Genomic DNA, 25,141 nt, shown 5'->3' on the forward strand with positions numbered 1-25,141 from the left:
TGTTGAATTGTACTGGACTCCAAGTGTTTTGCCAATCATCCAATCACTCCAATCTTAATTCCAACACTCCGATATCCAACAACCCATAACCCATCTTTCCCAGTACACTACCCCTTTACTATTTCCTTTTGCAATACATCCTTCTATTTTACTGTGATGTCTTATGAGGGTCTTGAAGAATTGCTGTGTACCATTTCTATAGAGATTTCCCTAAAAATGAATACTTTATCTAAGAGTATAATACATTTTCCCATTGATTGAATGTGGTTTTTCAAATATCATAACAGTGCTGTTTGTAGATCTATCTGAACACAGACATTATGACTTAAGAACCACTCCTGGACATGACTTCAAAATCAAGCCACCGAAGGACAGTATCAAAACAGAGTATCTGTTGACTCTGTTTCCCTGTGGCAGAGTCTCCACAAGGCTGACTGTTCAATGCCCCATATGTTGAGCTTTTTTTTTGTGGTGAGAATTTCTTTCTAATAGTTTAAATTGAAATGAACTGAATGATTTTTTGTATATCAGTTCATAAACCCAATGCCACGGTATTGGGACATAAAACATCTGTTACCAACTATCTAGAATTTTATGCGGAATAGTTGTCAAACCTCTCGACCTTAAGTAAAACATGCAATTTACGAATGATGCTAGCTAGTCATTTTAAGCCATGCATGGTTTTTCATTGGAGGCAGAGAAACCAATTAATTCCTTTCTCTTTTGAGTAATTGCCTCTTCCATTTTTGTGGCAAAGCTGCAATGAGTTGATTATACTTTTGTATTGAGCATACATCTCCATAAACCCAGGGAAAAAAACCTTTTGAGAGAACCAATCGAAGCTCAATCAATTCCTGGATGAATGTTGCACCAACAAACGGACTCCTTTCTAGATCAGTGGGCCACAACTCTTCCTCACTGTGTACCACGTGGGCCACGTCAGAGAAGCAAGTTCTAGGCTACTTATGTTTATTATTTTTGTTCTCAATCAATATGTACTGCACTTTGACAATATGTACTCTTTCTCTGTTTGTCCCTCTTTCTTTATCTCTTTCTCACCTTCTCTCTCTCTAAAAAGTTGACCCATGACCTCCCAGAGGCATCTCCTGTTTTTTTCCACTGTTCTGTCAGAGTGATGAACAGAAAGAAAGAGGTGTGGAGGGCTAGTAATGGATCTCTCCTCTCTGACACCACCTCCATAATCTCTGTACCACCCATGCTGGCCCCTCCTCCCGCTGCAGTGCCCAACCCTACCCTCCCCTCTTTCTCTCATCTTACCCTCTCAGGACCATATCAGTTAGAAATCTGGAGAGAAGCGTCATCTTATATTAGATTACCAGTGACTAGCGACATACGAACCGGATAATTGGTAGGAGTTATACTCACCATACATTCTATATATATTTTTTTGTAATTAACTAAAGTTGGTGGTGTTGAACACATAATAAACGTGACTCTCTCTCTACCTTTAATTTATGTTTACACTGTGCATTTCCTGTGATCCTATGGTTTTTGGAAATTCTGAAATTCAAGAACTGCATTTATTTTGTCTGCAGTACTATGGTCATAGATGAGTAGTCTACTGTAGATTACATGTCATGTCATATTCAAGCCAGTAGGTGCTAGAACACCTAGCTACTGGTGATACTTGTGGTACTGTAGGGTTATTTTATGATAAAGACATCAGTGATGGCAGGAATTAAAATATTAATAAGAATCTCATCTATTCAATCAAAACAAAATAGCCTAAAATAAAATCCAATAGTACTACTGATAATATGGCAGGATCAGAGCGCATCCATTTTTGTGGTCTTACAGTTATTGTGGCAACAAACAGAACTCAAACAGCCACGGTATGTATGTCTCCTTAAGTGAGTTAAGTGAGTTTACTCAAGATAGTGGTTATACCTTTACTCACGTCTAAACTCAGGCGACCACTCTGGCCCTAAATTACCTGTTTTTCCAGTAGGCTACATGTGTGTCTGTATAGACTAATCTAATGACCGTCATTCAGTGTGGTACGAGAATAGCCAGGCTACTTAAGACGCCAGGCTTCTGGAAAGGAAATGACAGATACTCGCTACACACAATCGGGCAGATTAGTCTTGAGGTCAGTAATCTGGTTTCAGCACCATGGATAGTGACACTCGCGGCGGCCAAACAGCGCGCGATCATTCATTCGAGATACACATTTGGATTTGTTTGAGAAGTTATTTTTTAATTGCTAAACACTGCTAAAACAACGTATTTTCTAATCTCGATTTTGTAAAATGTAGGCATGGGAAGTTTTTGTACTTTTTTCTTGAATTTCTACTCCTTGCTCACGTTGGGTTGAATTGGGCTAAAATAATCACAAAAAGGAGGACCAGAATAGGAGGTGGACCAGCATAGGGGGTGGACCAGCGAGTTGATAAAGGGAAGCAAGGTTTAATGGTATGTGAGTGAGAGGTTAAGGGCGGAGAGAGAAGGTGATAGTGAATAGGGCTGCGCGCTCAAGCGGGAGTGCGCGCGGACAGCAAATCGGTCGGAGACTGGAGTCGCAAGGATGGAGATACGACCAGATAGGTTTAAAATCGTCGCGGGCCAGACCCTCGGAAAATTACACAAGTAAGTTAAAACAAAAGCTTTATTACTTTTTCTGTGTGGTTTATTGGTGCAAATTGTGTAGCCTACTTTGTTATCGTAGCGCGTGAAATCCAGATTAGCGCGGTCTTGATTTTTTATTACAAAATAGTCACTTGTCATCCCGTCCGGCATGCATTTAGAGTTTATATAGAGTTTAAATATATGTATATTCAAGTAACCTAGGCCTATTAAGCGCTGTAAAAGATCAGGGATTACTTTTATCTGCACTTTTGGCTAAAAAGGAACCGGTGGGCCGGCCGGTAGACAAATTTGGCTGTAGGCTAGGGAATATCAAGATGCCCAAAGGCCTGAGCGGGGTTGGTTGACCTGACGAAACATCTGCTTGCAATGATCAATTTGGCGTTTCTGTCAATTTCGTAAAAACATTTTTTTTAAACATTTGAGACAACTCTGAGTAAGATGAACGATAGGCCTAGCCTACATTTTTATTTATGTTCAGGGATGTATTTTACGAGTAGCCAACTGTTTTTAATGTGGGTTATTTGATTATCTTTCATGTTAAATTGTTAATTTCAAAAAGGTTTATGGTTGCTCTAATAGAAAATATTAGATTTTTCATCGTGTGTAAATGTATAGCTTCTGTTCTATGTCAAATGTCAGAGCAAGGACATTGCAAAGAGATACATAGCTACCTCAATTACCTCGTACCCTTGCACATAGACTCGGTACTGGTACTCCCTGTATTAGCCATGTTATTTTTACTCGTTATATTTATTCGTAAATCACTGTGTATTTAGTCCTCGTGTCACTATTTCTGTTATTATTATTGTATTTTATTATGTATCTTTAACTCTGCATTGCTGGAAAATTACCCATAAGTAAACATTTCCTTGTTAGTTTACACCTGTTGTTTACGAAGCATATGACGAATACAATTGGATTTGATTTGAAATATAGCTAACTAGATTAACTTAATTCAGGCCCTATTAATATCGATGTGGGAATGTCCTCACTTTTACCTGTTAACTTGAGACATTTTCTTTTCCGTCCATTCTAAAGTCTATAGATAGGTCTTACCTCAAAAAGTTTCCCTAAAGGCTAGATTTTAACCTACAGTATCTTCGAGTTCACGGACTTTTTCTGTATGCCGAACCTAAATAAAGAAGTTAGCCTCAACTCAGCTTGTGATGGGATGGATAGATGAAGAGGCCGAATAGCCAACATTAGTTTATTCTAATATGACATGTAAATGATTTTATAGATATAGATATACCATGATGATCTAAACATGATTATAAACTGGATGGTTTGAGCTCTGAATGCTGATTGGCTGAAAGCCATAATATATCAGACGGATATGAAAATGAAAAAAAAACATCTAATTCCGTTGGCAACCAGTTTAAAATAGCAATAAGGCACCTCAGGGGTTTGTGGTATATGGCCAATATACCACAGATAATGACTGTATCCACTCCGAGTTGCATCATGCTTAATAACACCCCTTAGCCATTGAACATACCGCTTCAAATTCATGGATTCGGCTATTTCAGCCACACCCGTTGATGGCAGGTGTATAAAATCGAGCACACAGCCATGTAATCTCCATTGACAAACATTGGAAATAAAATGGCCCGTACTGAAGAGCTCTGTGACTTTCAATGTGGCACCGTCATAGGATGCCACCTTTCCAACAAGTCAGTTAGTAAAATTTCTTCCCTGCTAGAGCTGCCTCGGTCAACTGTAAGTGCTGTTGGAAAAGGCTAGGAGCAACAATGGCTCCACCGCAAAGTGGTAGGCCACACAAGCTTACAGAACAAGACTGCCGAGTGCTGAAGCGCGCAGCGTGTGAAAATTGTCTGTCCTCGGTTGCAACACTCACTACCGAGTTCCAAACTGCCTCTTGAAACAACGTCAGCACAATAATTTCCATGGCCGAAGCAGCTGCACACTAAGATCACCATGCGCAATGCCAATAGTTGGCTTGAGTGTTGTAAAGCTCGACCCAATTAGACTATGGAGTAGCAGAAACGCATTATCTGGAGTGAGGAATCACGCTTCCCTATCTGGCAGTCCAATGGACGAATCTGAGTTGTGCAGATGCCAGGAGAACACTACCTTCGCCAATGCAGTGCCAACTGTAAAGTTGGGTGGAGGATAAATAATGGTCTGGGGCTGTTTTTCATGGTTCAGGCTAGGCCCTTTAGTTCCAGTGAGTGGAAATCTTAACACTACAGCAGGGGTGGGAAACTCCAGTCATCGAGGGCCTGATTGGTGTCACACATTTTCTCCATCCCTAGCAAACACAGCTGATTAATCAAATTGCATTCTAAACTGAAGATCATGATTAGGTGATTATTGGAGTCAGGTATGTAAGCTGGGGCAGGGGCAAAACTGTGACACCAATCAAGCCCTCAAGGACTGGAATCACCTACCCCTGCACTACAGCATGCAATGACATTGTAGACGATTCAGTGCTTCCAACTTTGTGGCAACGATTTGGGGAAGGCCCTTTCCAGTTTCAGCATGACAATGCCCCCGTGCACAAAGCGAGGTCCATGCAGAAATGGTTTGTCGAGAACGGTGTGGACGAACTTTACTGGCCTGGACAGAACCCTGACCTCAACTCCATCTAACACCTTTGGGATGAATTGGAACGCCGACTGCGAGCCAGGCCTATTCGCCCAACATCAGTGCCCGACCTTGCTAATGCTCTTGTGGCTGAATGGAAGAAAGTCTCCGCAGCAATGTTCCAACATCTAGTGGAAAGCCTTCCCAGAAGAGTGGAGGCTGATGTAACGGCAAAGGGAGGACCAACTCCTTATTAATGCCCATGATTTTGGAAGGAAATGTTCAACGAACAGGTGTCCACATACTTTTTGGCCATGTAGTGAATATATACTACCGTTCAAAAGTTTGGGGTCACTTAGAAATGTCCTTGTTTTTGAAAGAAAAGCCATCAAAATAACATCTAAATGATCAGAAATACAGTGTTGACATTGTTAATGATGTAAATGACTATTGTAGCTGGAAACGGCAGATTTTTTTAAATGGAATATCTACGTAGGCGTACATTTTGTGGGTTGAAACAGGCTCAAAAGGGCCAGAAACAAAGAACTTTCTTCTGAAACTCGTCAGTCTATTCTTGTTCTGAGAAATGGTTATTGGAGACTATTTCATACGAGAAATTGCCAAGGAACTGAAGATCTCGTACAATGCTGTGTACTTCTCCCTTCACAGAACAGAGCAAACTGTCTCTAACCAGAATAGAAAGAAGAGCGGTTTGAGAAACAGACGAGAAACAGACGCTTCACAAGTCCTCAACTGGCAGCTTCATTAAATAGTACCCGCAAATCACCAGTCTCAACGTCAACAGTGAAGAGGCAACTCCGGGATGCTGGCCTTACTACAAGATGAGACACTCTCTCACCTTTCTAAAAGTTTTAAAAACAAAGATACTGTAGTTCTACGCTATAGCCTCCATTTAATGCCACCTCTTTGTGTTTGAAACTTGCAGAGAGCAAAAGAGGTGGCATTAAATGGAGGCTATAGCCTAGAATTACTGTATTCCAATTTGAACTTTGCTTTGCTTTTAAGTCGTTGAAAGTGCAGTGTTAGGCATTTGGGTGACAAATCGGACATGGTTTATCCATTGGAATTTGGTTCAGATTTTAGATGTTTGAAAGCATACTGATAACACATTGGAAATTCAACTAACTTTTGGCTGTCTTTTGAAGTGGTTGAATATACAGTCGTGGCCAAAAGTTTTGAGAAGGACACAAATATAAATTTTCACAAAGTGTGCTGCCTCAGTGTCTTTAGATATTTTTGTCAGATGTTACTATGGAATACTGAGGTATAATTACAAGCATTTCATAAGTGTCAATGGCTTTTATTGACAATTACATGAAGTTGATGCAGAGTCAATATTTGCAGTGTTGACCCTTCTTTTTCAAGACCTGCAATCCGCCCTGGCATGCTGTCAATTAACATCTGGGCCACTGATGGCAGCCCATTCTTGCATAATCAATGCTTGGAGTTTGTCAGAATTTGTGGGGTTTTGTTTGTCCACCCGCCTCTTGAGGATTGACCACAAGTTCTCAATGGGATTAAGGTCTGGGGAGTTTCCTGGCCATGGACCCAAAATATCTATGTTTTGTTCCCCGAGCCACTTTGTTATCACTTTTACCTTATGGCAAAGTGCTTCATCATGGTGGAAAAGGAATTGTTTATCACCAAACTGTTCCTGGATGGTTGGGAGAAGTTGCTCTCTGAGGATGTGTTGGTACCATTCTTTATTTATGACTGTGTTCTTGGGCAAAATTGTGAGTGAGCCCACTCCCTTGGCTGAGAAGCAGCCCCACACATGAATGGTCTCAGGATGCTTTACTGTTGGCATGACACAGGACTGATGGTAGCGCTCACCTTGTCTTTTTTCCGGATGCCCCAAACAATCGGAAAGGGGATTCATCAGAGAAAAATACTTTACCCCAGTCCTCAGCAGTCCAATCCCTGTACCTTTTGCAGAATATCAGTCTGTCCTCTATGTTTTTCCTAGAGAGAAGTGGCTTCTTTGCTGCCCTTCTTGACACCAGGCCATCCTCCAAAAGTCTTTGCCTCACTGTGCGTGCAGATGCACTCACACCTGCCTGCTGTCATTCCTGAGCAAGCTCTGTACTGGTGGTGCCCCGATCCCTCAGCTGAATCAACTTTAGGAGACATTCCTGGCGCTTGCTGGACTTTCTTGGGCGCCCAAAAGCCTTCTTCACAACAATTGAACCACTCTCCTTGAAGTTCTGGATGATCTGATAAATGGTTGATTTAGGTGCAATCTTACTGGCAGCAATATCCTTGCCTGTGAAGCCCTTTTTGTGCAAAGCAATGATGACGGCAGGTGTATCCTTGCAGGTAACCATGGTTGACAGAGGAAGAACAATGATTCCAAGCACCACCCTCCTTCTGAAACTTTCAGTCTGTTATCTGAACTCAATCAGCATGAGAGAGTGATCTCCAGCCTTGTCCTCGTCAAAACTCACACCTGTGTTAACGAGAGAATCACTGACATGATGTCAGCTGGTTCTTTTGTTGCATGGCTGAAATGCAGTGGAAATGTTTTTGGGGGATTCAGTTAATTTGCATGGCAAAGAGGGACTTTGCAATTAATTGCAATTCATCTGATCACTTTTCACAACATTCTGGAGTATATGCAAATTGCCATCATACAAACTGAGGCAGCAGATTTTGTGAAAATGAATATTTGTGTCATTCTCAAGACCTTTGGCCACAACTGTAGGTTGCAATCTCATTGATCAACGTCTCAACCAAATATTATCCAATTATCCACGTTGAAATGACGTGGTGTGCCCAGTCGTATTGCTCTTTGCAAGTTTCAAACATAACGAGGTGGCATTAAATGGAGGCTATAGCCTAGAACTACTGTATCTTCGTTTTTAGAACTTTATGAAGGAGGAGACATGAAGTTTCATTTAAGTTTATGCTTGGTTCATATTTTACCCCCCAATAATCATGGTTATTTTACTGTAATGACACGATAACAAATCAAATCCAATTTGATTTGTCACACGCGCCTAATACAACAGGTGGAAATGCTTACTTTACAAGCCCTTAACCAACAATGCAGTTTTAAAAAACGAGTTATGAAAATATTTACTAAATAAACTAAAGTTAAAAAAAAAAGCAACACAATAAAATAACAATAACAAGGCTAAATACAGGGGGTACAACAAGCTGATCTCTATGTGGCTTTGTGCCCAGAGTTTGCATGCATTTTAGGTATTTTTTGTGTGCAAAAGAACGGTATACACTGAGTGTACAAAACATTAGGAACACCTTCCTAATATTGAGTTGCACCCACTTTTGCCCCCAGAACAGCCTCAATTCGTTGGGGCATTTGACTCTTCAAGGTGTCGAAAGTGTTGCACAGGGATTCAAGTTGGCTGGATGTCCTTTGGTGGTGGACCATACTTAAAACACACAGGAAACTGTTGAGTGAAAAAAAAACAGCAGCGTTGCAGTTCTTGACACACTTAAACCAGTGCACCTGGCACCTACTACCATACCCCGTTCAAAGGCACTTAATAAAAAGGCACTGTGTTCCTAATGTTTTGTCCACCCAGTGTATAGCCTATTGTGTCCAGCTGGTCAGCTAAGTACTGTCACATTGTAAAAGTAGGCCGTCATTGTAAATAAGAATTTGTTCTTAACAGACTTGCCTAGTTACATAAAGGCTAAATAAAAACTAAATACAAAAAAAGCATGTGGAATTAGCCTAGGCCTACATAAAATGAAAGTTAGATCAGCAGCTAATTTGCCTAGTGAGATGCAGTGTGACCACTTGCGAGAGCTGGCTACTCTGCTCAAGAAATGTGAAAGACACGTCTTTCAAAAGGGAACATAGTGTTTGTTTGGCGCGCCTACGATGCAAAAAAAGGTATGATGAATCTTCAGAAACATTGGATAGATATCGGAGGGCAAAGAGTTTGCGGTCTCTCTTTTTCTCTGGATTTTAAGATGTGTCTAAACACACAAATCCTCTCCCGAAATAACCCTCCCCCTCCAAGCTGTTGGCCCACATAAATCCCAATCACCATATACCCCTCTCTCTCTCTCTCTCTCTCTCTCTCTCTCGCTCTATCTCTCTCTTTCTCACTTCAATTCAATTCAAAGGGCTCTATTAGCATGGGAAACGTTTATATTGCCAAAGCAAGTGAAATGGATAATTAACAAAAGTGAAATAAACTGTAGGTCTAAACAGTACACTTTTAAAAAAAGTTTCAAAGAAATAGAGACATTTTGAAATGTCATATTTTGGCTATGTACAGTGTTGTAACAATCTGCAAATACTTGAGGTACAAAAGGGAAAATAAATCAACATAAATATGGGTTGTATTTACAATCTCTCTCTCTCTCTCTCTCTCTCTCTCTCTCTCTCTCTCTCTCTCTCCCCCTCTCTTTCTTTCAGTAGCCTACACCTCTCCAGGTCCGCCCCTTTCGATAACTCGTCATTGTCCCTTCCAAAAGCATTTAAACTCAGGATTACTGTAGGCTATTGCCTTACGCGATAGTGTCCGGTAAACCCTCACGTCCTCAGCACGTGCGTGCGCGGAGGTGTTTCCCAGAGGTGTTTGTTTGTGGCTAGGTTAACGAGCATATGCGTATCAATATAAAGTTGTAGTTGTCATGCGTGCATTTCTGTGACATTTACTACGCCATAGCAATAGTTCTCCATATACATTTATGTTTTAGTTTGCCAGACTTATTAAATTCATTTTGATTGTACTGATGCATTTTTCCTATAATGCAAAATGCATCATACAGGGATGATGTCTGTATTTAGAAAGTTGACATATCTTGAAAACTTGATTGCTGACAAACAAAACATTTTAGACTATGTCAACCATGGACTAATGAAACAAATACCAAAAGATCGTTTTTGGGTGGAATGTTCCTTTAATTAACCTGACATTGCTCTCTGCAAGTTTCAAACACAAAGAGGTGGCATTAAATGGAGGCTTTTGCCTAGAACTACAGTATCTTTGTTTTCAGAACTTTTAGAAAGGGTGAGAGAGTGTCTCATCTTGTAGTAAAATAGCAACTCAAGTGCAGTGCCCCTAATTTGATATAACCAATCCATGTCATAATTCGTAATTTACAAAACATTGTATAAACAGTTGCATAATGACATTTGGTTGACATTGTCCCCAAGGCAGAGAGTATATAGTTAGATCCACCTGTTTTGTCAAGCATTGGGGTCTTAACAATATCACATTTAGCTGCTGAATGCAATTCAATTGATTAAGGCTGAGTCCCTTGCCCACATGGTGATAATACTCTGGGAAATTTTCTGCAGATTAACTTGTGTCTGCGGTATAGTTTGTCTTATTAACACAACACACTGATTGAATCAAAGTTGTTTCCACGTCATTTCAATTAAATTCCCTTGAACCAACGTGGAATAGATGTTGAATTGATGTCTGTGCCCAGTGGGAAGTAGCCAGTGTTTTTGACCATGTGATGTCATGTCATTTCCACAAAATATTATCAGTCACCAATCAGCCATCTATTGTGAGTTTAGAGCAGAGTTTTCATAAACCAAATAAAACATTACTGAATGTTTCTTAAGCTCATTTTGGCCCAGTACAGTGTGTGGATTGTTGAGAGAATAAGATGTTTGGTTATTGTATTCATAGAGATGTATTTTTAATTCTATGATCGTATTGTTCAAGAGAGAGTTCCAATGCCCTCAGCTCTGTGGCGAAAGGTTTTCCTATGCCATTTCACATTTTTCTCAACAATTGACTTAACTATTCCTTTGTGTATTCAGTAGTCTGCAACCTCATATCAAGAGGGTCATATTCAGGTGGTACGTTATCTTGAAAATAATTCCCATTCTAGTTGCTTCCCAGATCTAGTCCTACTCTTCATGTACATTACAACTGATTCTTCAATCATCTTAACCTGTTGATTGAACTCTGAACTGCAACGCTGAACTATCCTCACGTCAGTGTCCTTGACGAATGAATTAAGAGATTAAGTTGGAGAGAACCTGGTATACTCATTGGGACAAACCAGTGAACAACTATTCAGAGTCATTGACCTCTATTTCATTTCCTCTCCTGTAATATGTCTCAAAAGAGTTTTGTGCAGAAAGACACCCACATTTACTACACAGGTACGTATCATTCTGTTTGGTTTGTGTGATATTATTTAGAGAGTCAAAACGAGAGGAGTTAGTGAAGAGCCAAGGGTTTAAATGGCTATACGTCTCGGGGCCAGGCGAAGGCAACCGGAAGTTGAGACAGAAAAGGAAATGCATTTGAAAAAATCTAAGCATCTGCTGCAATGATATCAAGTGAGCTCTGGCCTGTCTTCTACTTCATTACTATGGGACAGTTGGCTCCTCGCGGTTATTTGCAAGACAGTAGTGTTGAGCACGTTTCCCCCTTGAACACATTTCATAAACACCTGACAGGTATCAAAAGGACATTGTTTCACCTGCACAGATGTGTCCTTCTGTGTGCTCTCCTGTTCAGACAGGGAGTGATTTCTCAAGACGCAGAAGGGGGGAATTGGTGTTAGAAGAACAGTCGTGCAAGATGGGTGTGACAATGTGAGAGGAGAGGGAATTGAGGATGGGAGGCAGGGACTGAGACCAGACCCAAAAAAAGATGAACGAGGGACAGGAGGAATAGAAAGAAAGAGAGGCCCACTAAGACAGAAATAGGAGGAGATATAAATAATTAATCGTCAGCGAAAGTCATTAATACTTCATCAATGTTGAAGAATGTTGGAGTCATTGCTTGTGTGAACTGCTGTTGGTAAAGGCACCGTAGTGGTAGTCTGGCTGATACCAAATTCAAAAGTCCTCCTGACTTCAGTGTCTGGAAAGACTGTTTTGATGTTGTCGGCACAATGCGTCGATAATGAAGGATGCTGTGCTTTTACTGGTTGGTTCTCCTTCGTCTCGTTCTCACTCGAACCCACACGCACAGCCATGGACAGCCCCTGAGCGCTGTCCCCTTCCATTACAACTGTTGGATTTTCAAATCCAAAAACATTTGAGAGAACTAATCAATACGTCCCCTCAATTTCGGAGCGACTATTGCATTATCAAACGGCTTCCGGTCCAGACCAGCGTGTCACGGCTCTCCCTCGACGTAAGTCACGTGGGACGAGTCAGCCAGGTTACCGTAGTGGCACCCGTCTTGTGGATGTTGCTTCCTCCCATGTGTTGGCGTACACAGGTTCCGCATACCACAGCCGTTTTCGACTTGCCGCAATGCACAGTTTGTGAACTATAGTTTGATGCCAAATATGGTATAAAGTTTGCTCTCAAAGGTGTATTAGAGGACATGTCTATTTTACCCTCGCATCATTCTCAAGCCTCCACATAGGAAGCTCACCTTCTAAAATGGCCTTGCATGTTGATGGGGTGACAGACACACACCTTGTGCCCAGTGACAGTGCTGCTGTGTGACAGATCGCTATGCCATTGTGACATTGGTCTACATACTGCTTTGGTGACACTGTCAGTAGATTACCCTAGCTTGATTTATCATGGGTTTGACAGGACCTGGGTAGTCTGTCTCGGGAGATATTGCCCTGGTGGTTCTGAAATTCTGGTCAAGTTTCTGGTAGGTAAGGATATCAGAATATTGACCCAGTATGATAAATACTTTTTTCTTGAAATGGACAAATGTATCAAAAAATGTCTTCTGTACCGTTTTCAGAGACTCTATTTGCGAGACATCCCGTCTAAGCATCACCTTTCCCTGTTTCTTGTGAAGCTTTTTACCTCAAACAGCAGTTTCCTCCTTCCACTTCATATTAAGTTGTTTCTGATACGTCTGTAAAATTACAAAAGTGAGATTTTTGGTGGGATGAAAAGGTCTGGGCAAAAAAAATGTATAACATATCAAATCACAGTGTGGTTCAAGGCAGTACCCATTTTTTACCATTCCCAAGAACTATACCCAACTAGCTAAAATATATACAAAGCCAATAGTCTGATTCCTCAGACGAGAAACGGTCAACTTTACAGTTCAAACAATGCTGGCTTCACCACTGACTGATTGACAGTTTAGTGTTCTACCGCTTCCTACAGTCTGCTCTTAACCAATGGCTCTCCTTCCACCTAATCACTTGATTATTAAAAACGTATGACCAGAATGTAAATAAAGCAGGGGCATGTGAAACCTCAGTCTCCCCCACATCTCCCCATATTCCCTGGCCTTGCAGCAGAGGTACAGCCTCGCACTGGGGCCGGGCAGATCTCATGCTTAATGGATGATGTGCCTCGGCTGAATACATATTTGATGTTTCCCAGACTGGAGGCTGGCACAGGTCGTTAGCATGTTTGCTCAGTGAGCTGGATGAGTCGGGAGAAAGCAGGAGAGAGCGGGGTGGGGCTTGAGTTCTGCCAAAGAGACAAGTACTGTTTTCACCTTATGGTTTTGGCTCTACTCTACCACAGCCTGCCAGCCAGGCCTGTCAGACTGGCCATGTCAGCAAAAAATATATAAGAAAAAAAAAAAATAATCACTGCAAGCCATGGCTTGGCCAAGGTGACATTGAAGTGCCCAGAGGTGGTTGACATTTTTTAAAGAGGTTTACAGGAAGGAAAGTCTCAGTCTTGGATGAGTCTTGATTTTTCCACAATGGAAATATGTTTGTGTTGTCAAGCATAGCCATTAAAATACATTAGCAATGAATACAACCTCATGGACGTTTAATGCCATGCAAAATAACTTGCATAACTAATGCATGGGAGACACACACACACACACACACACCTACACAATCATACCTCAGACTGATGCTAACAAGAACATGCAGGTAACTGCCAAAATAAAGGAAGCACTTGAGTAAATGAGGGTACAAAGTACAATGAAAGCAGGTGCTTCCACACAGGTGTGGTTTCTTAGCAATTCCTAAGTAATTAACCATCATGCCATCTATAAAAATGCTGGGCAGCCCCAGTTGCCCATTATTTTGGCTACCATGGCTGTGCTCACTTAGGATGACAATGCCCCCATCAACAGGGCACGAGTGGTCACTGAATGATTTGTTGAGCATGAAAACGATGGAAACCATATGCCATGGTCATCTCAATAACCAGATCTCAAGCCAGGAGCGGTGCCTGTGACACCAAATTATGGACTTTGTCGTGGAAGAATGGTGCCGCAAAGGCATATATGCAAAGGCATGTTGAAGCTGCTCTGGCGGCTCGTGGTGCCCCCAATGCCCTATTAACACACTTTATGTAGGTGTTTCCTTTATTTTGGCAGTAACTTGTAAATGTAACATATGTCTCCAAATACTTTCAATTAATATCAGCAAAATGTTCGACTGTGCAATGTTGCTGAATCATGTCTCTTTGCCGTCTGTATGTTACAGCTATCGCTGTAAGTCACAAGCCAACGGTCTCTATAAATACAGTATATATTCTCTCCTCTTTGTTCTCAGAATCCTAGAGAAGCGGCAGGAAAATGGCGAGACCATCGAGCTCACCGATGAGGGCCAGGCAGTTATCGTGGAGGAGAAGGAAATGCCCGTGGTGGACTGCACCTGCTTCGGCCTGCCACGGCGCTATATCATCGCCATCCTTTCCGGCCTGGGCTTCTGCATCTCTTTTGGCATCCGATGCAACTTGGGCGTGGCCATCGTCAGCATGGTCAACAACCAAACCATCTACAAGGGCGACAAACCAATCCTTGTGGTGAGTCCAAAAGGATTATTTGAGGACTGGTAGTGTTCTATACTGAACAAAAAGATAAACGCAACATGCAACAATTTCAACCATTTTACTGAGTTATAGTTCCTATAAGGAAATCAGTCAATTAAAATACATTTAATAGGCCCTAATCTATGGATTTCACATGACTGGGAAGGGGCGCAGCCATGGTTGGGCCTGGAGGGGAACAGGCCCACCCACTGGGGAGCCAGGCCCAGCCAATCAGAATGAGTTTTTCCCCATAAAAGGGCTTTATTATAGACATAAATACTCCTCAATTTCATCAGCTGTCCAGGTGGCTGGTCTCAGACGATCCCACAGGTGAAGAAGCCGGATGTGGTGGCCCTGGGCTGGCGTGGTTACACATAGTCTGCGGTTATGAGGCCTGCTGGATGTACTGACAAATTCTCTAAAACGATGTTGGAGGAGGCTTACAGTAGATAATTGAACATTCAGTTCTCTGGCAACAGTTGTGGTGGACATTCCTGCAGTCAACATGCCAGTTGCATGCTCCCTCAAAACTTGAGATATCTGTGGCATTGTGTTGTGTGACAAAACTGAACATTTTAGAGTAGCCTTTTATTGTCCCCAGCACAAGGTGAGCACAATGGTTCTCCTACAGGGACAAGCCAAAGAACCCTTTATGGTTCTAGGTAGCACCTTTGTTTCCATGAGTGATATGTGTGACTTTTTGGGAGACTGAATCCTTATTGTCAGTGATGGTATTGTATGCTCTCTAAGAGTCAGAGAGTTGGACCAATCTGGTTGGTTTGGCTTTACCTCCTTCTCCTAAATGGATAATGATAATGACCTTATTGACCAGCAAACACAAGACGCATGCCATGTTGCACTAGCTAAAAGATTATTGTTACAGCTAGTGAAAACGTTCATCTATCGCAATTAAATAGTTTGATTGTCAACTTTGTCTTTTATTGGGTTGATAAGGCTTTGATTAATGATTACCATTTAAGGGTCGCCTACTTTGGTTTAGCGATCTCACATGTATTTTTTTCCTTCCCATTTCTTTGCCTTGAACTCTCCTTTCATTTTTTCTCACTCTCTCCATCTCTCCATAGAAAGCTCAGTTCAACTGGGAACCAGAAACGGTTGGAATGATCCATGGGTCATTTTTCTGGGGATACATAGTAACCCAAATACCCGGGGGATTCATCTGTCAAAAATTTGCAGCCAACAGGTCAGCTGCTTATACTTATATGTGAATAATATGCTGTGAATATTTCATAATATTTCAATAACACTCTTAGGAAAAAGGGTTCCAAAAGGGTTCTTTGGCTGTCCCCATAAGAGAACCCTTTTTGGTTTTAGGTAGGACCCTTTTTGGTTTCGGGTAGAACACTCTTGGGTTCCATGTAGAACCCTCTGTGGAAAGGGTTCTACATGGAACCCAAAAGGGTTTTTACCTGGAACTAAAAGGGTTCTACCTGGAACCAATAAGGGTTCTTCAAAGGGTTCTCCTATTGGTACAGCCAAAGAACCCTTTAAGGTTCTAGATAGCACCTTTTTTTTCTAAGAGTGTAGGTACATATCTGATTCTATTCCCTCTTTTTTCTCCTCTATCACGCAGAGTCTTTGGCTTTGCCATAGTGGCCACCTCATGCCTGAATATGTTGATCCCTTCGGCAGCACGAACTCACATTGCCTGTGTTATCCTTGTCAGGATATGTCAAGGACTCGTGGAGGTGCTTGGCTACATTCCATGGCTTTCCTTAGCATACATCAGATTTCACTATGCTGACAACTGATTGTTTTCTCTATGGTGAACTGGTCACTGGCCATGTGTCATACATGACGAGAAGGTTTTTTTTCTCGTGTAGAGTGCATTTCACCTGAAACACCCCTTTGAGAGAAAGATTTGCACCAGGAAGTGATGTCATGGATGTTAGGAGATTTTCATATTAGAGAGAAATCATAAAAAATTATGACATGGTCAGTGGCCAGTTCACCATAGAGAAAACAATCAGTTTAAGTTCCTGGTCACTTAACTGTAATTCTTTCTCTCGCAGGGTGTTTCATACCCAGCGTGCCACGGTATCTGGGCAAAATGGGCCCCACCTCTTGAAAGAAGTCGATTGGCCACGACAGCCTTTTGTGGTGAGGTCAACTCACTCTTCTATCATCCTCTCTCCTGTCTTTGTCTGGGCACTACAAAGGGTCACAGTTGTGCTCTCTACTACAATTAATATAATTTAATGTGATGACTTAATTCTCCATAATCCTATATGACTGGAACCATCTCAACATCTACTTTGACTATTTCTACCATTGTAATCATTAATAATCATGCTCGGATTGCTCAAGATAGTAGTTCTAGTTCCAAAGCAATGTTGTTTATTGATGTGCACTTCCATATGACTGACCTTTCTGTCTCACTCATGTTTGAGTGTTTCTGCCTCTGTATCTCAGGGTCCTATGCAGGAGCTGTGATAGCCATGCCACTGGCTGGAGTACTAGTCCAGTATTCAGGGTGGTCATCTGTTTTCTATGTCTATGGTTAGTAAACTCTGTCATAACTGTTCACCACTTAAAGTGATACAGTTGTATGATATTAATTGTATCACCCTGTTGCAGGATAACTTTCCTGCAATGCAGGACATTTTAAACTTGCAGTGTATTTAAGGTTTAAAAAGACTTCTGAAGTTTGTAATTTTCACTTTGAAATTTGTACTGATTTCAGATTAATTTGAACTGGCTCAGATTAAGATCCTACATGTGTAGTTCACTTTTATGTGAAGTTAAGCTTATCTTCGACTGTGGTTGTTTCCTCAAAACCGTTTTAAAAAGTTCGCTGCAGGGTTGTGGTCAATTCCATTTAAACTCCAGTCAATTCAAAATGTGGACCAAACTCCAATTTAAATTCACATTTTTCCTTATTGAAAAGCATTGAAGAGAGTTTGAATTGTAGTGTACTTCCTGAATTGAAATGGAATTGACCACAACCCTGGTTATCTATGTACTGAGCAAAGTCCTAAATCTCCTGGCTAGCATTTTGGGAGAATGTAGCAATGCTAGTGGAAATGGATTGTATCGGTTAGCGGTGCAAAAGTGAACAATCCTTCAGTTCAGTTCAAGTATGCAAATGCTACAAAAGCTTATGAATTGGTTGTGAAACGTATGCACTGTAGCTCTGAACCTCAGTCTGTCCTAGTTTTACACTCGTTTCACTCTACCTTCCACCTCCCAGGCAGCTTTGGGATCTTCTGGTATCTCTTTTGGATCCTGGTGTCGTACGAGAGCCCGGCAGCCCACCCCACCATCACAGAACAGGAGCGGAAATACATTGAGGAGGCTATTGGAATGTCAGCCGCTAACTCTACACCTGTTACGGTTAGTCTACACCAATTCCACCATCCACTACCTCGCTTCTAAGCTAAACATCACTTTGTTTCTCTTCCTCTGCAGATCCACTTTTCATGGCCCCTTGTTGCTGTGTTCTGACGATGTGATTTAGGGGTTTTGAGCCTTTAAACTAATATATATTTTTTTACAGTGTCTTCATCTGAAGTGGCATGCTATGGCCAAAAGTAGTGCACTATATAGGGGATATGGTGTCTTTTAGAACACACAATGGAATCATGATAAGATGATCACGATCAACCCTGGTCTCAATGTGGTGGTTGTTACAAAAGCTGTAAAGTGATAGTTCACTCAAATTACAAAATGACACGTTGATCTCCTTACCCCTGTAAGCAATCTATGGACAAAGTATGACAGCAATCCATGCTTTGGTTTAGTTTCCCTGGCACTGTTTCCAAATGATGGCACAAATGGCACAAATCCCATGCAAGTCATGGTATTTACAGATGTAGGATCTTAATTTGATCACTCTTTTGTTGCTGAGAATTATTTTCCTGCACAACAGGAAATGCAAGCTTGTAGAGTATTCAATGTTTAAAAAGACTTCTAAAGTTTGTAATTTCCACTTTAAAATCTCAGACTTGATTTGCCCTAACAAAAGATATATCAACCCCTACAAAAAATGTACATTGATTATAGACCACATAATAATAATAATTCACTTCCTGTTGCTGCAGGATCACTTTCCTGCTGTAGCAAACTGGCTCAAAATTAAGATCCTACATATGTATAGTAGCATTTTTCTCACATCATTTACAACTCATCTGTAAGTGACTTTGTTGAGATACACAAAACATTTTAGACACTTTTGAATGATTTGGTCATAATACGCAAAAAATGTTAATGTCGGTATCTTGTATTCGCTATTCTGTCCAGTATCTACTCAATGTTTTATTTGTATTTTACCATGCACTATTGCCTGCCTCCTTACTGTAAATTGAATGTTTTCTGGTCCTTCTAGAAATGGAACACACCTTGGAGAGCCTTTTTCACATCAATGCCAGTCTACGCCATCATCGTGGCCAATTTCTGTAGAAGCTGGACCTTCTACTTGCTCCTCATCAGCCAACCTGCATACTTTGAAGAAGTGTTTGGGTTTGAGATCAGCAAGGTGACTAAGACAAGGAATATCCATGTACATCTGGCCTAGAGCTAGTACTGTGCTGGTGCAGGTTTTATGTGGCCCTATGTGAACCCAGGGTTGTGTGATCCCGGGGTGCACAAATGGCCTTTTTAGCTTTTCTTATGAGGACTACTAACAAGTACTGTTATGCTCCTCCAAGACTGGTTTTTATTTGTTGTACAGTACAAAAAAATATCCTCCACCCTCTGGCCACCTCCTTGTCCACCCCTCCACCTCTCATCCCAGGTGGGCTTGGTGTCGGCTCTCCCCCATCTGGTGATGACCATCATCGTGCCGATCGGTGGCCAGCTGGCTGACTACCTGCGCACAAACAAAATCATGAGCACCACCAACGTCCGGAAGATGATGAACTGCGGAGGTAAGAGAGGAGGGTGAAAAGAGAAGGTGGAAAAGAGGAGGAAGGAGGAAGCAGAAGCAGGCGACAGGGCAAGACATGTCTTTGATTTCGTGATTAGCTATCAAGTGTTGCTTTTTAAGAACCGTGAAAGATTGTTGGTTTGTTCGTATCAGCCGTTCGTTGACAGCTCGCGCCAGTTTTGTCATATATAACCAAAGACTACTTTTACATGAACAAAACAACTCAGCTAGAAGGAAAAATAGAAGGTAAAAAAAGTTTCACCCAAAAAATGTAAGAGAGATATTTACTTGGAAAATACAACACCTCGTCTTGTGGTAACCATGGTGTCCGGTCGGTGCGTGAGAAAACGATCACGGCATAAGGCAAATGATGACTTACAGTAACGCAGGATTGCTTGCCACAGTAAACTATTTTTGAACTGCAGAGAATACAGGAGTGAGGAGAATGAGAAGCTTATACATATCTATATCACTGTGGGAAGCTGAACCACATAGAGCCACATTTCGGGCAGACTGCACTCAATACCTTTTAACTAGAAGAATATCCTCTATCAAGTTTCACCACTGTCTTTGTGTGCTGTTTTATCCCCGTTCATTTACCTGAGTATTGAAAGAATGCTACCTTGATTATTGACTTCCTCCATATTTGTTTATGTGTCTTAACTTTCTCGTGATAGGTTTCGGAATGGAAGCCACCCTGCTGCTAGTGGTCGGATTTTCTCATACGAAAGTTGTGGCTATCACCTTTTTGGTTCTGGCTGTGGGCTTCAGTGGGTTCGCTATTTCAGGTGAGACTTTGGTGGTTATCTTTACATATCTCTCATATACACTACATGGCCAAAAGTATGTGGACACCTGCTTGTCAAACATCTCCTTACAAAATCAATAGGCATTAGTATGGAGTTGGTCCCCCCTTTGCTGCTAAAACAGCCTCCACTCTTCTGGGAAGGCTTCCACTAGATGTCGGAACATTGCTGCGGGGACTTCCATTCAGCCACAAGAGCATTAGTGACGTTGGGTGATTAGGCCTGGCTCGGCGTTCCAATTCATCCCATAGGTGTTCGATGGGGTTGAGGTCAGGGCTCTGTGCAGGCCAGTCAAGTTCTTCCACAACAATCTCGACAAACCATTTCTGTATGGACCTCGCTTTGTGCACAGGGGCAAGGGCCTTCCCAAAATTCTTGTCACAAAGTTGGAAGCACAGAATTGTCTACAATGTTATTGTACGCTGTAGCATTAAGATTTCCCTTTACTAGGCTCTGTCGCAGCCGGCCGCGACCGGGAGACCCATGGGGCGGCGCACAATTTGCCCAGCGTTGTCCGGGTTAGGGGAGGGTTTGGTCGGCAGGGAAGTCCTTGTCCCATCGCGCACTAGCGACTCCTGTGGTGGGCCGGGCGCAGTGCAAGCTGACACGGTCACCAGGTGTATGGTGTTTCCTCCGACACATTGGTGTGGCTGGCTTCCGGGTTAAGTGGGCATTGTATCAAGAAACAGTGCAGCTTGGTTGGGTTGTGTTTCGGACGACGCACAGCTCTTGACCTTCGCCTCTCCCGAGTCCGTATGGGAGTTGCAGCGATGAGACAAGACTGTAACTACCAATTGGATATCACAAAATTGGGGAGAAGAAGGCACAGTTGGCACTATGCATTGGGGCAGGTAGCGTTTTCCTGGCATCCGCAAACCCAGATTTGTCCGTCGGACTGCCGATGGTGATGGCGGCGAGCTTGGTGGCGAGCTTTACACCACTCCAGCCGACACTTGGCATTGCGCATGGTGATCTTAGGCTTGTGTGCGGCTGCTCGGCCATGGAAACCAATTTCATAAAGCTCCTAAAGAACAGTTCTTGTGCTGACATTGCTTCCAAAGGCAGTTTGGAACTTGGTAGACTGTTGCAACCGAGGAAAGACAATTTTTACACGTTACGTGCTTCTGCACTCGGCAGTTCCGTTCTGTGAGCTTGTGTGGCCTACCACTTTGCGGCTGAGCCATTGTTGCTCCTAGACGTTTCCACTTCACAATAACAGCACTTACAGTTGACCTTGGCAGCTCTAGCAGGGCAGAAATGTGACAAACTGATTTGTTGGAAAGGTGGCATCCTATGAAGGCGCCACATTGAAAGTCACTGAGCTCTTCAGTACGGGCCATTCTACTGCCAACGTTTGTCTATGGAAATGTCATGGCTGTGTGCTCGATTTTGTACACCTGTCAGCAACGGGAGTGGCTGAAATAGTCGAATCCACTCATTTGAAGAGGTGTCCACATTGTTCTCTTACCTCTCGGTCTTCTGTTATTCTCTCCTCAGGACAGGTTTTGGCAGGTTTATCACACAACAGATCAGAGAGTTCACTCCAGCTCCTCACAGAAACGGATAAGCTCCGTCAGCAGAACAGCTAACCTTGAATTGTCCATAGAGAATTGCATAATCTCTCAAGCTCAGTTATTTAGGGGATTGTCTTTGCTATCTGACATACTGTAGAGTTTGGCTACTATTATATCATACTTCTTGAAAGTTGATGGTCTGTGTCGGTACGACAACAACAACAATGACAACAACAATTTATTGGTGACCTTTCTCTCTGTTTCCCCATTAGGCTTCAATGTGAACCACCTGGACATTGCTCCCCGCTATGCCAGTATCCTCATGGGCATCTCCAACGGGGTGGGCACTCTGTCTGGCATGGTGTGCCCGCTCATTGTTGGTGCCATGACCAAACATAAGGTACGAAATGACCTTGCTTCTACCCTACACCATACAGCACACTGCCTACTGCACACCCACCATCACACATCATATACATCATTATCTATGGAGGGATAATAGATACACATTCTTACTCAATATTCATCCCTCTTTTATCACTTGTTTTAGTTTATTTCTCTCACTCCCGTTCATTCTCTTTTTATTTTCTCTCTCTCTCTCACACACACACACACACACACACACACACACACACACACACACACACACACACACACACACACACACACACACACTCTCACTCTTTATCCCGCCTTTATCCCGCCGTCTATCAATCACATTAGGTATTTCACTGTACTTCTGCATGTGACAATAAAACTCCTCTTTATCTTTCTCCCTCCCTCTCCCGCCTTAGACGCGGGAAGAGTGGCAGTATGTGTTTCTCATTGCTGCACTCGTTCATTACGGGGGTGTTATATTCTACGGTATGTATTCTGTCTGTTTTCTTTTCCCCCCCTCCCCTGTCGTCATAATGAAGCTGTATAGTGATGCAACACTTGTTTGAATTGACCCTGAAGTAAATTAATGTGTTTCAATTGTGTATTGTATTGATATTCGCTCTTGCATGATTGTATTCCATATTGTCCTAATATTAACATATAATGAAGTTTGGTTCCAATTTTTTAATTTCTTATATTCATTTGAATTCATTTATTTTTATTTAACCTTTATTTAACTAGGCATGCAACCCTTTAGAGTTGAACTGCATAATCTAGAGACAAGTCAAAGTAAGTATAGTTTTGGGAAGAATGATTTCATTTATCTTTTGTATTCTAGGACTTTTTGCCTCCGGAGAAAAGCAGTGGTGGGCAGAGCCCGAGCAACTTAGCACTGAGAAGTGTGGAATTCTGGATGAGGATGAGCTGGCCAATGAGACAGAGGAGTTGTACCGTACTAGCGGAGAAGGAGGCTACGGAGCAACAATCCAAGCTCAGGATCCCAACGGAGGCGGAGGAGGCGCAGGAACCTGGGTCTCGGACTGGGATAAGACTGAGGAGTTAGTACAACCACCAGGAACCAATAGCTACCTATATGGAGGAGAGGAAGACAGGGAGCTAACATAGAGGGACTTACAGGTAGGAGATACAGAGTGGGGTAGCAGACAGAAAGAGTAGATTGTTTCCTTTTGGCACAGGAACTTGGAAAGAGGTGGGGTGGGTGGTTGGGATGAGGGTGAGGAGCGGAAGAAGGGGAGGACCAAAGTATTATTTACAGAGAACTGAAACAGATCGTACAACAGCGGAAAGAGGATGAGCCATGTACTAAGCGTCTGTACAGTGCATTCGGAAAGTATTCAGACACCGTGACTTTTTAACATTTTGTTACGTTACAGCCTTATTTTAAAATGGAAGAAATCGTTTTCCCCCCTCATTATTCTCCACACAATAACCCATGATGACAAAGCAGAAACAGGTTTTTGGACATTTTTGCAAATGTATTTCAAAAAAAAAAAACTTATATAAGTATTCAGACCATTATAAAACTTTATATAAGTATTCAGACCCTTTACTCAGTACTTTGTTGAAGCACTATTGGCAACGATTACAGCCTTGAGTCATCTTGGGTATGACACTACAAGCTTGGCACACCTGTATTTGGGGAGTTTATCCCATTCTTCTCTGCAGATCCTCTCAAGCTCTGTCAGGTTAGATGTCGCTACACAGCTATTTTCAGGTCTCTCCAGAGATGTTTAAAACGGGTTCAGGTCCAGGCTCTGGCTGGACCACTCAAGGACATTCAGAGACTTGTCCCAAAGTCACTTCTGCATTGTCTTGGCTGTGTGCTTAGGGTCTTTGTCCTGTTGGAAGGTTTGCCTTCGCCCCCCCCAGTCTGTGGTCCTGAGCGCTCCGGAGCAGGTTTTCATCAAGGATCTCTCTGTACTTTGCTCCGTTCATCTTTCCCTCCCAGTCCCTGCCTCTGAAAAACATCCCCAGAGCATGATGCTGCCACCACCACCATGCATCACCGTAGGGATGGTGCCAGGTTTCCTCCAGACGTGACGCTTGGCATTCAGGCCAAGAGTTCAATCTTGGTTTCATCAGACCAGAGAATCTTGTCTGAGAGTCCTTTAGGTGCCTTTTGGCAAACTCCAAGAGGGCTGTCATGTGCCTTTTACTGAGGAGTGGCTTCCGTCTGGCCTGATTGGTGGAGTGCTGCAGAGATGGTTGTTCTTCTGGAAGGTTCTCCCATCTCCACAGAGGTACTCTGGAGCTCTGTCAGAATGACCATCAGGTTCTTGGCCACCTCCCTGACCAAGGACATTGTCCCCTGATTGCTCAGTTTGGCCGGGCGTCCAGCTCTAGGAAGAGTCTTGTTGGTTCAAAACGTATTCCATTTAAGAATGATGGAGGCCACTGTGTTCTTGGGCACCTTCAAAGCTGCAGAAATTTTTTGGTACCCTTACCCAGATCTGTTCCTCGACACAATCCTTTCTCGGAGCTCTATGGATAATTCCTTCGGGCCTCATGGTTTTTGCTCTGACATGCACTGTCAACTGTGGGACCTTATATAGACAGGTGTGTGCCTTTCCAAATGATTTTCAATCTATTTAATTTATCACAGGTGGACTCCAGTCAAGTTGTAGAAACATCTCAAGGATGATCAATGGAAACAGGATGCAGCTGAGCTCAATTTAGAGTCTCATAACAAAGGGTCTGAATACTTATGTAA

General features: G+C 42.4%; 1 protein-coding gene across 1 annotated transcript; it reads left to right on the plus strand.

The window, feature by feature from the left end:
• Positions 1-1,800: 1,800 nt before the first annotated feature.
• Positions 1,801-23,925, plus strand: LOC109865976 (vesicular glutamate transporter 1). The gene is made up of 13 exons (XM_020454491.2): positions 1,801-2,607; positions 14,569-14,821; positions 15,913-16,031; positions 16,422-16,536; positions 16,861-16,948; positions 17,261-17,347; positions 18,039-18,181; positions 19,173-19,322; positions 19,581-19,713; positions 20,390-20,500; positions 22,305-22,432; positions 22,827-22,896; positions 23,249-23,925. Exons 1-13 carry the CDS (start codon positions 2,546-2,548, stop codon positions 23,533-23,535), a joined length of 1,746 nt encoding a protein of 581 aa, XP_020310080.1. The 5' UTR covers positions 1,801-2,545; the 3' UTR covers positions 23,536-23,925.
• The last annotated feature ends 1,216 nt before the right edge of the window (positions 23,926-25,141 follow it).

This window comes from Oncorhynchus kisutch, linkage group LG20, assembly GCF_002021735.2.
Source record: "Oncorhynchus kisutch isolate 150728-3 linkage group LG20, Okis_V2, whole genome shotgun sequence".
NCBI classification, from domain to species: Eukaryota; Metazoa; Chordata; class Actinopteri; order Salmoniformes; family Salmonidae; genus Oncorhynchus; species Oncorhynchus kisutch.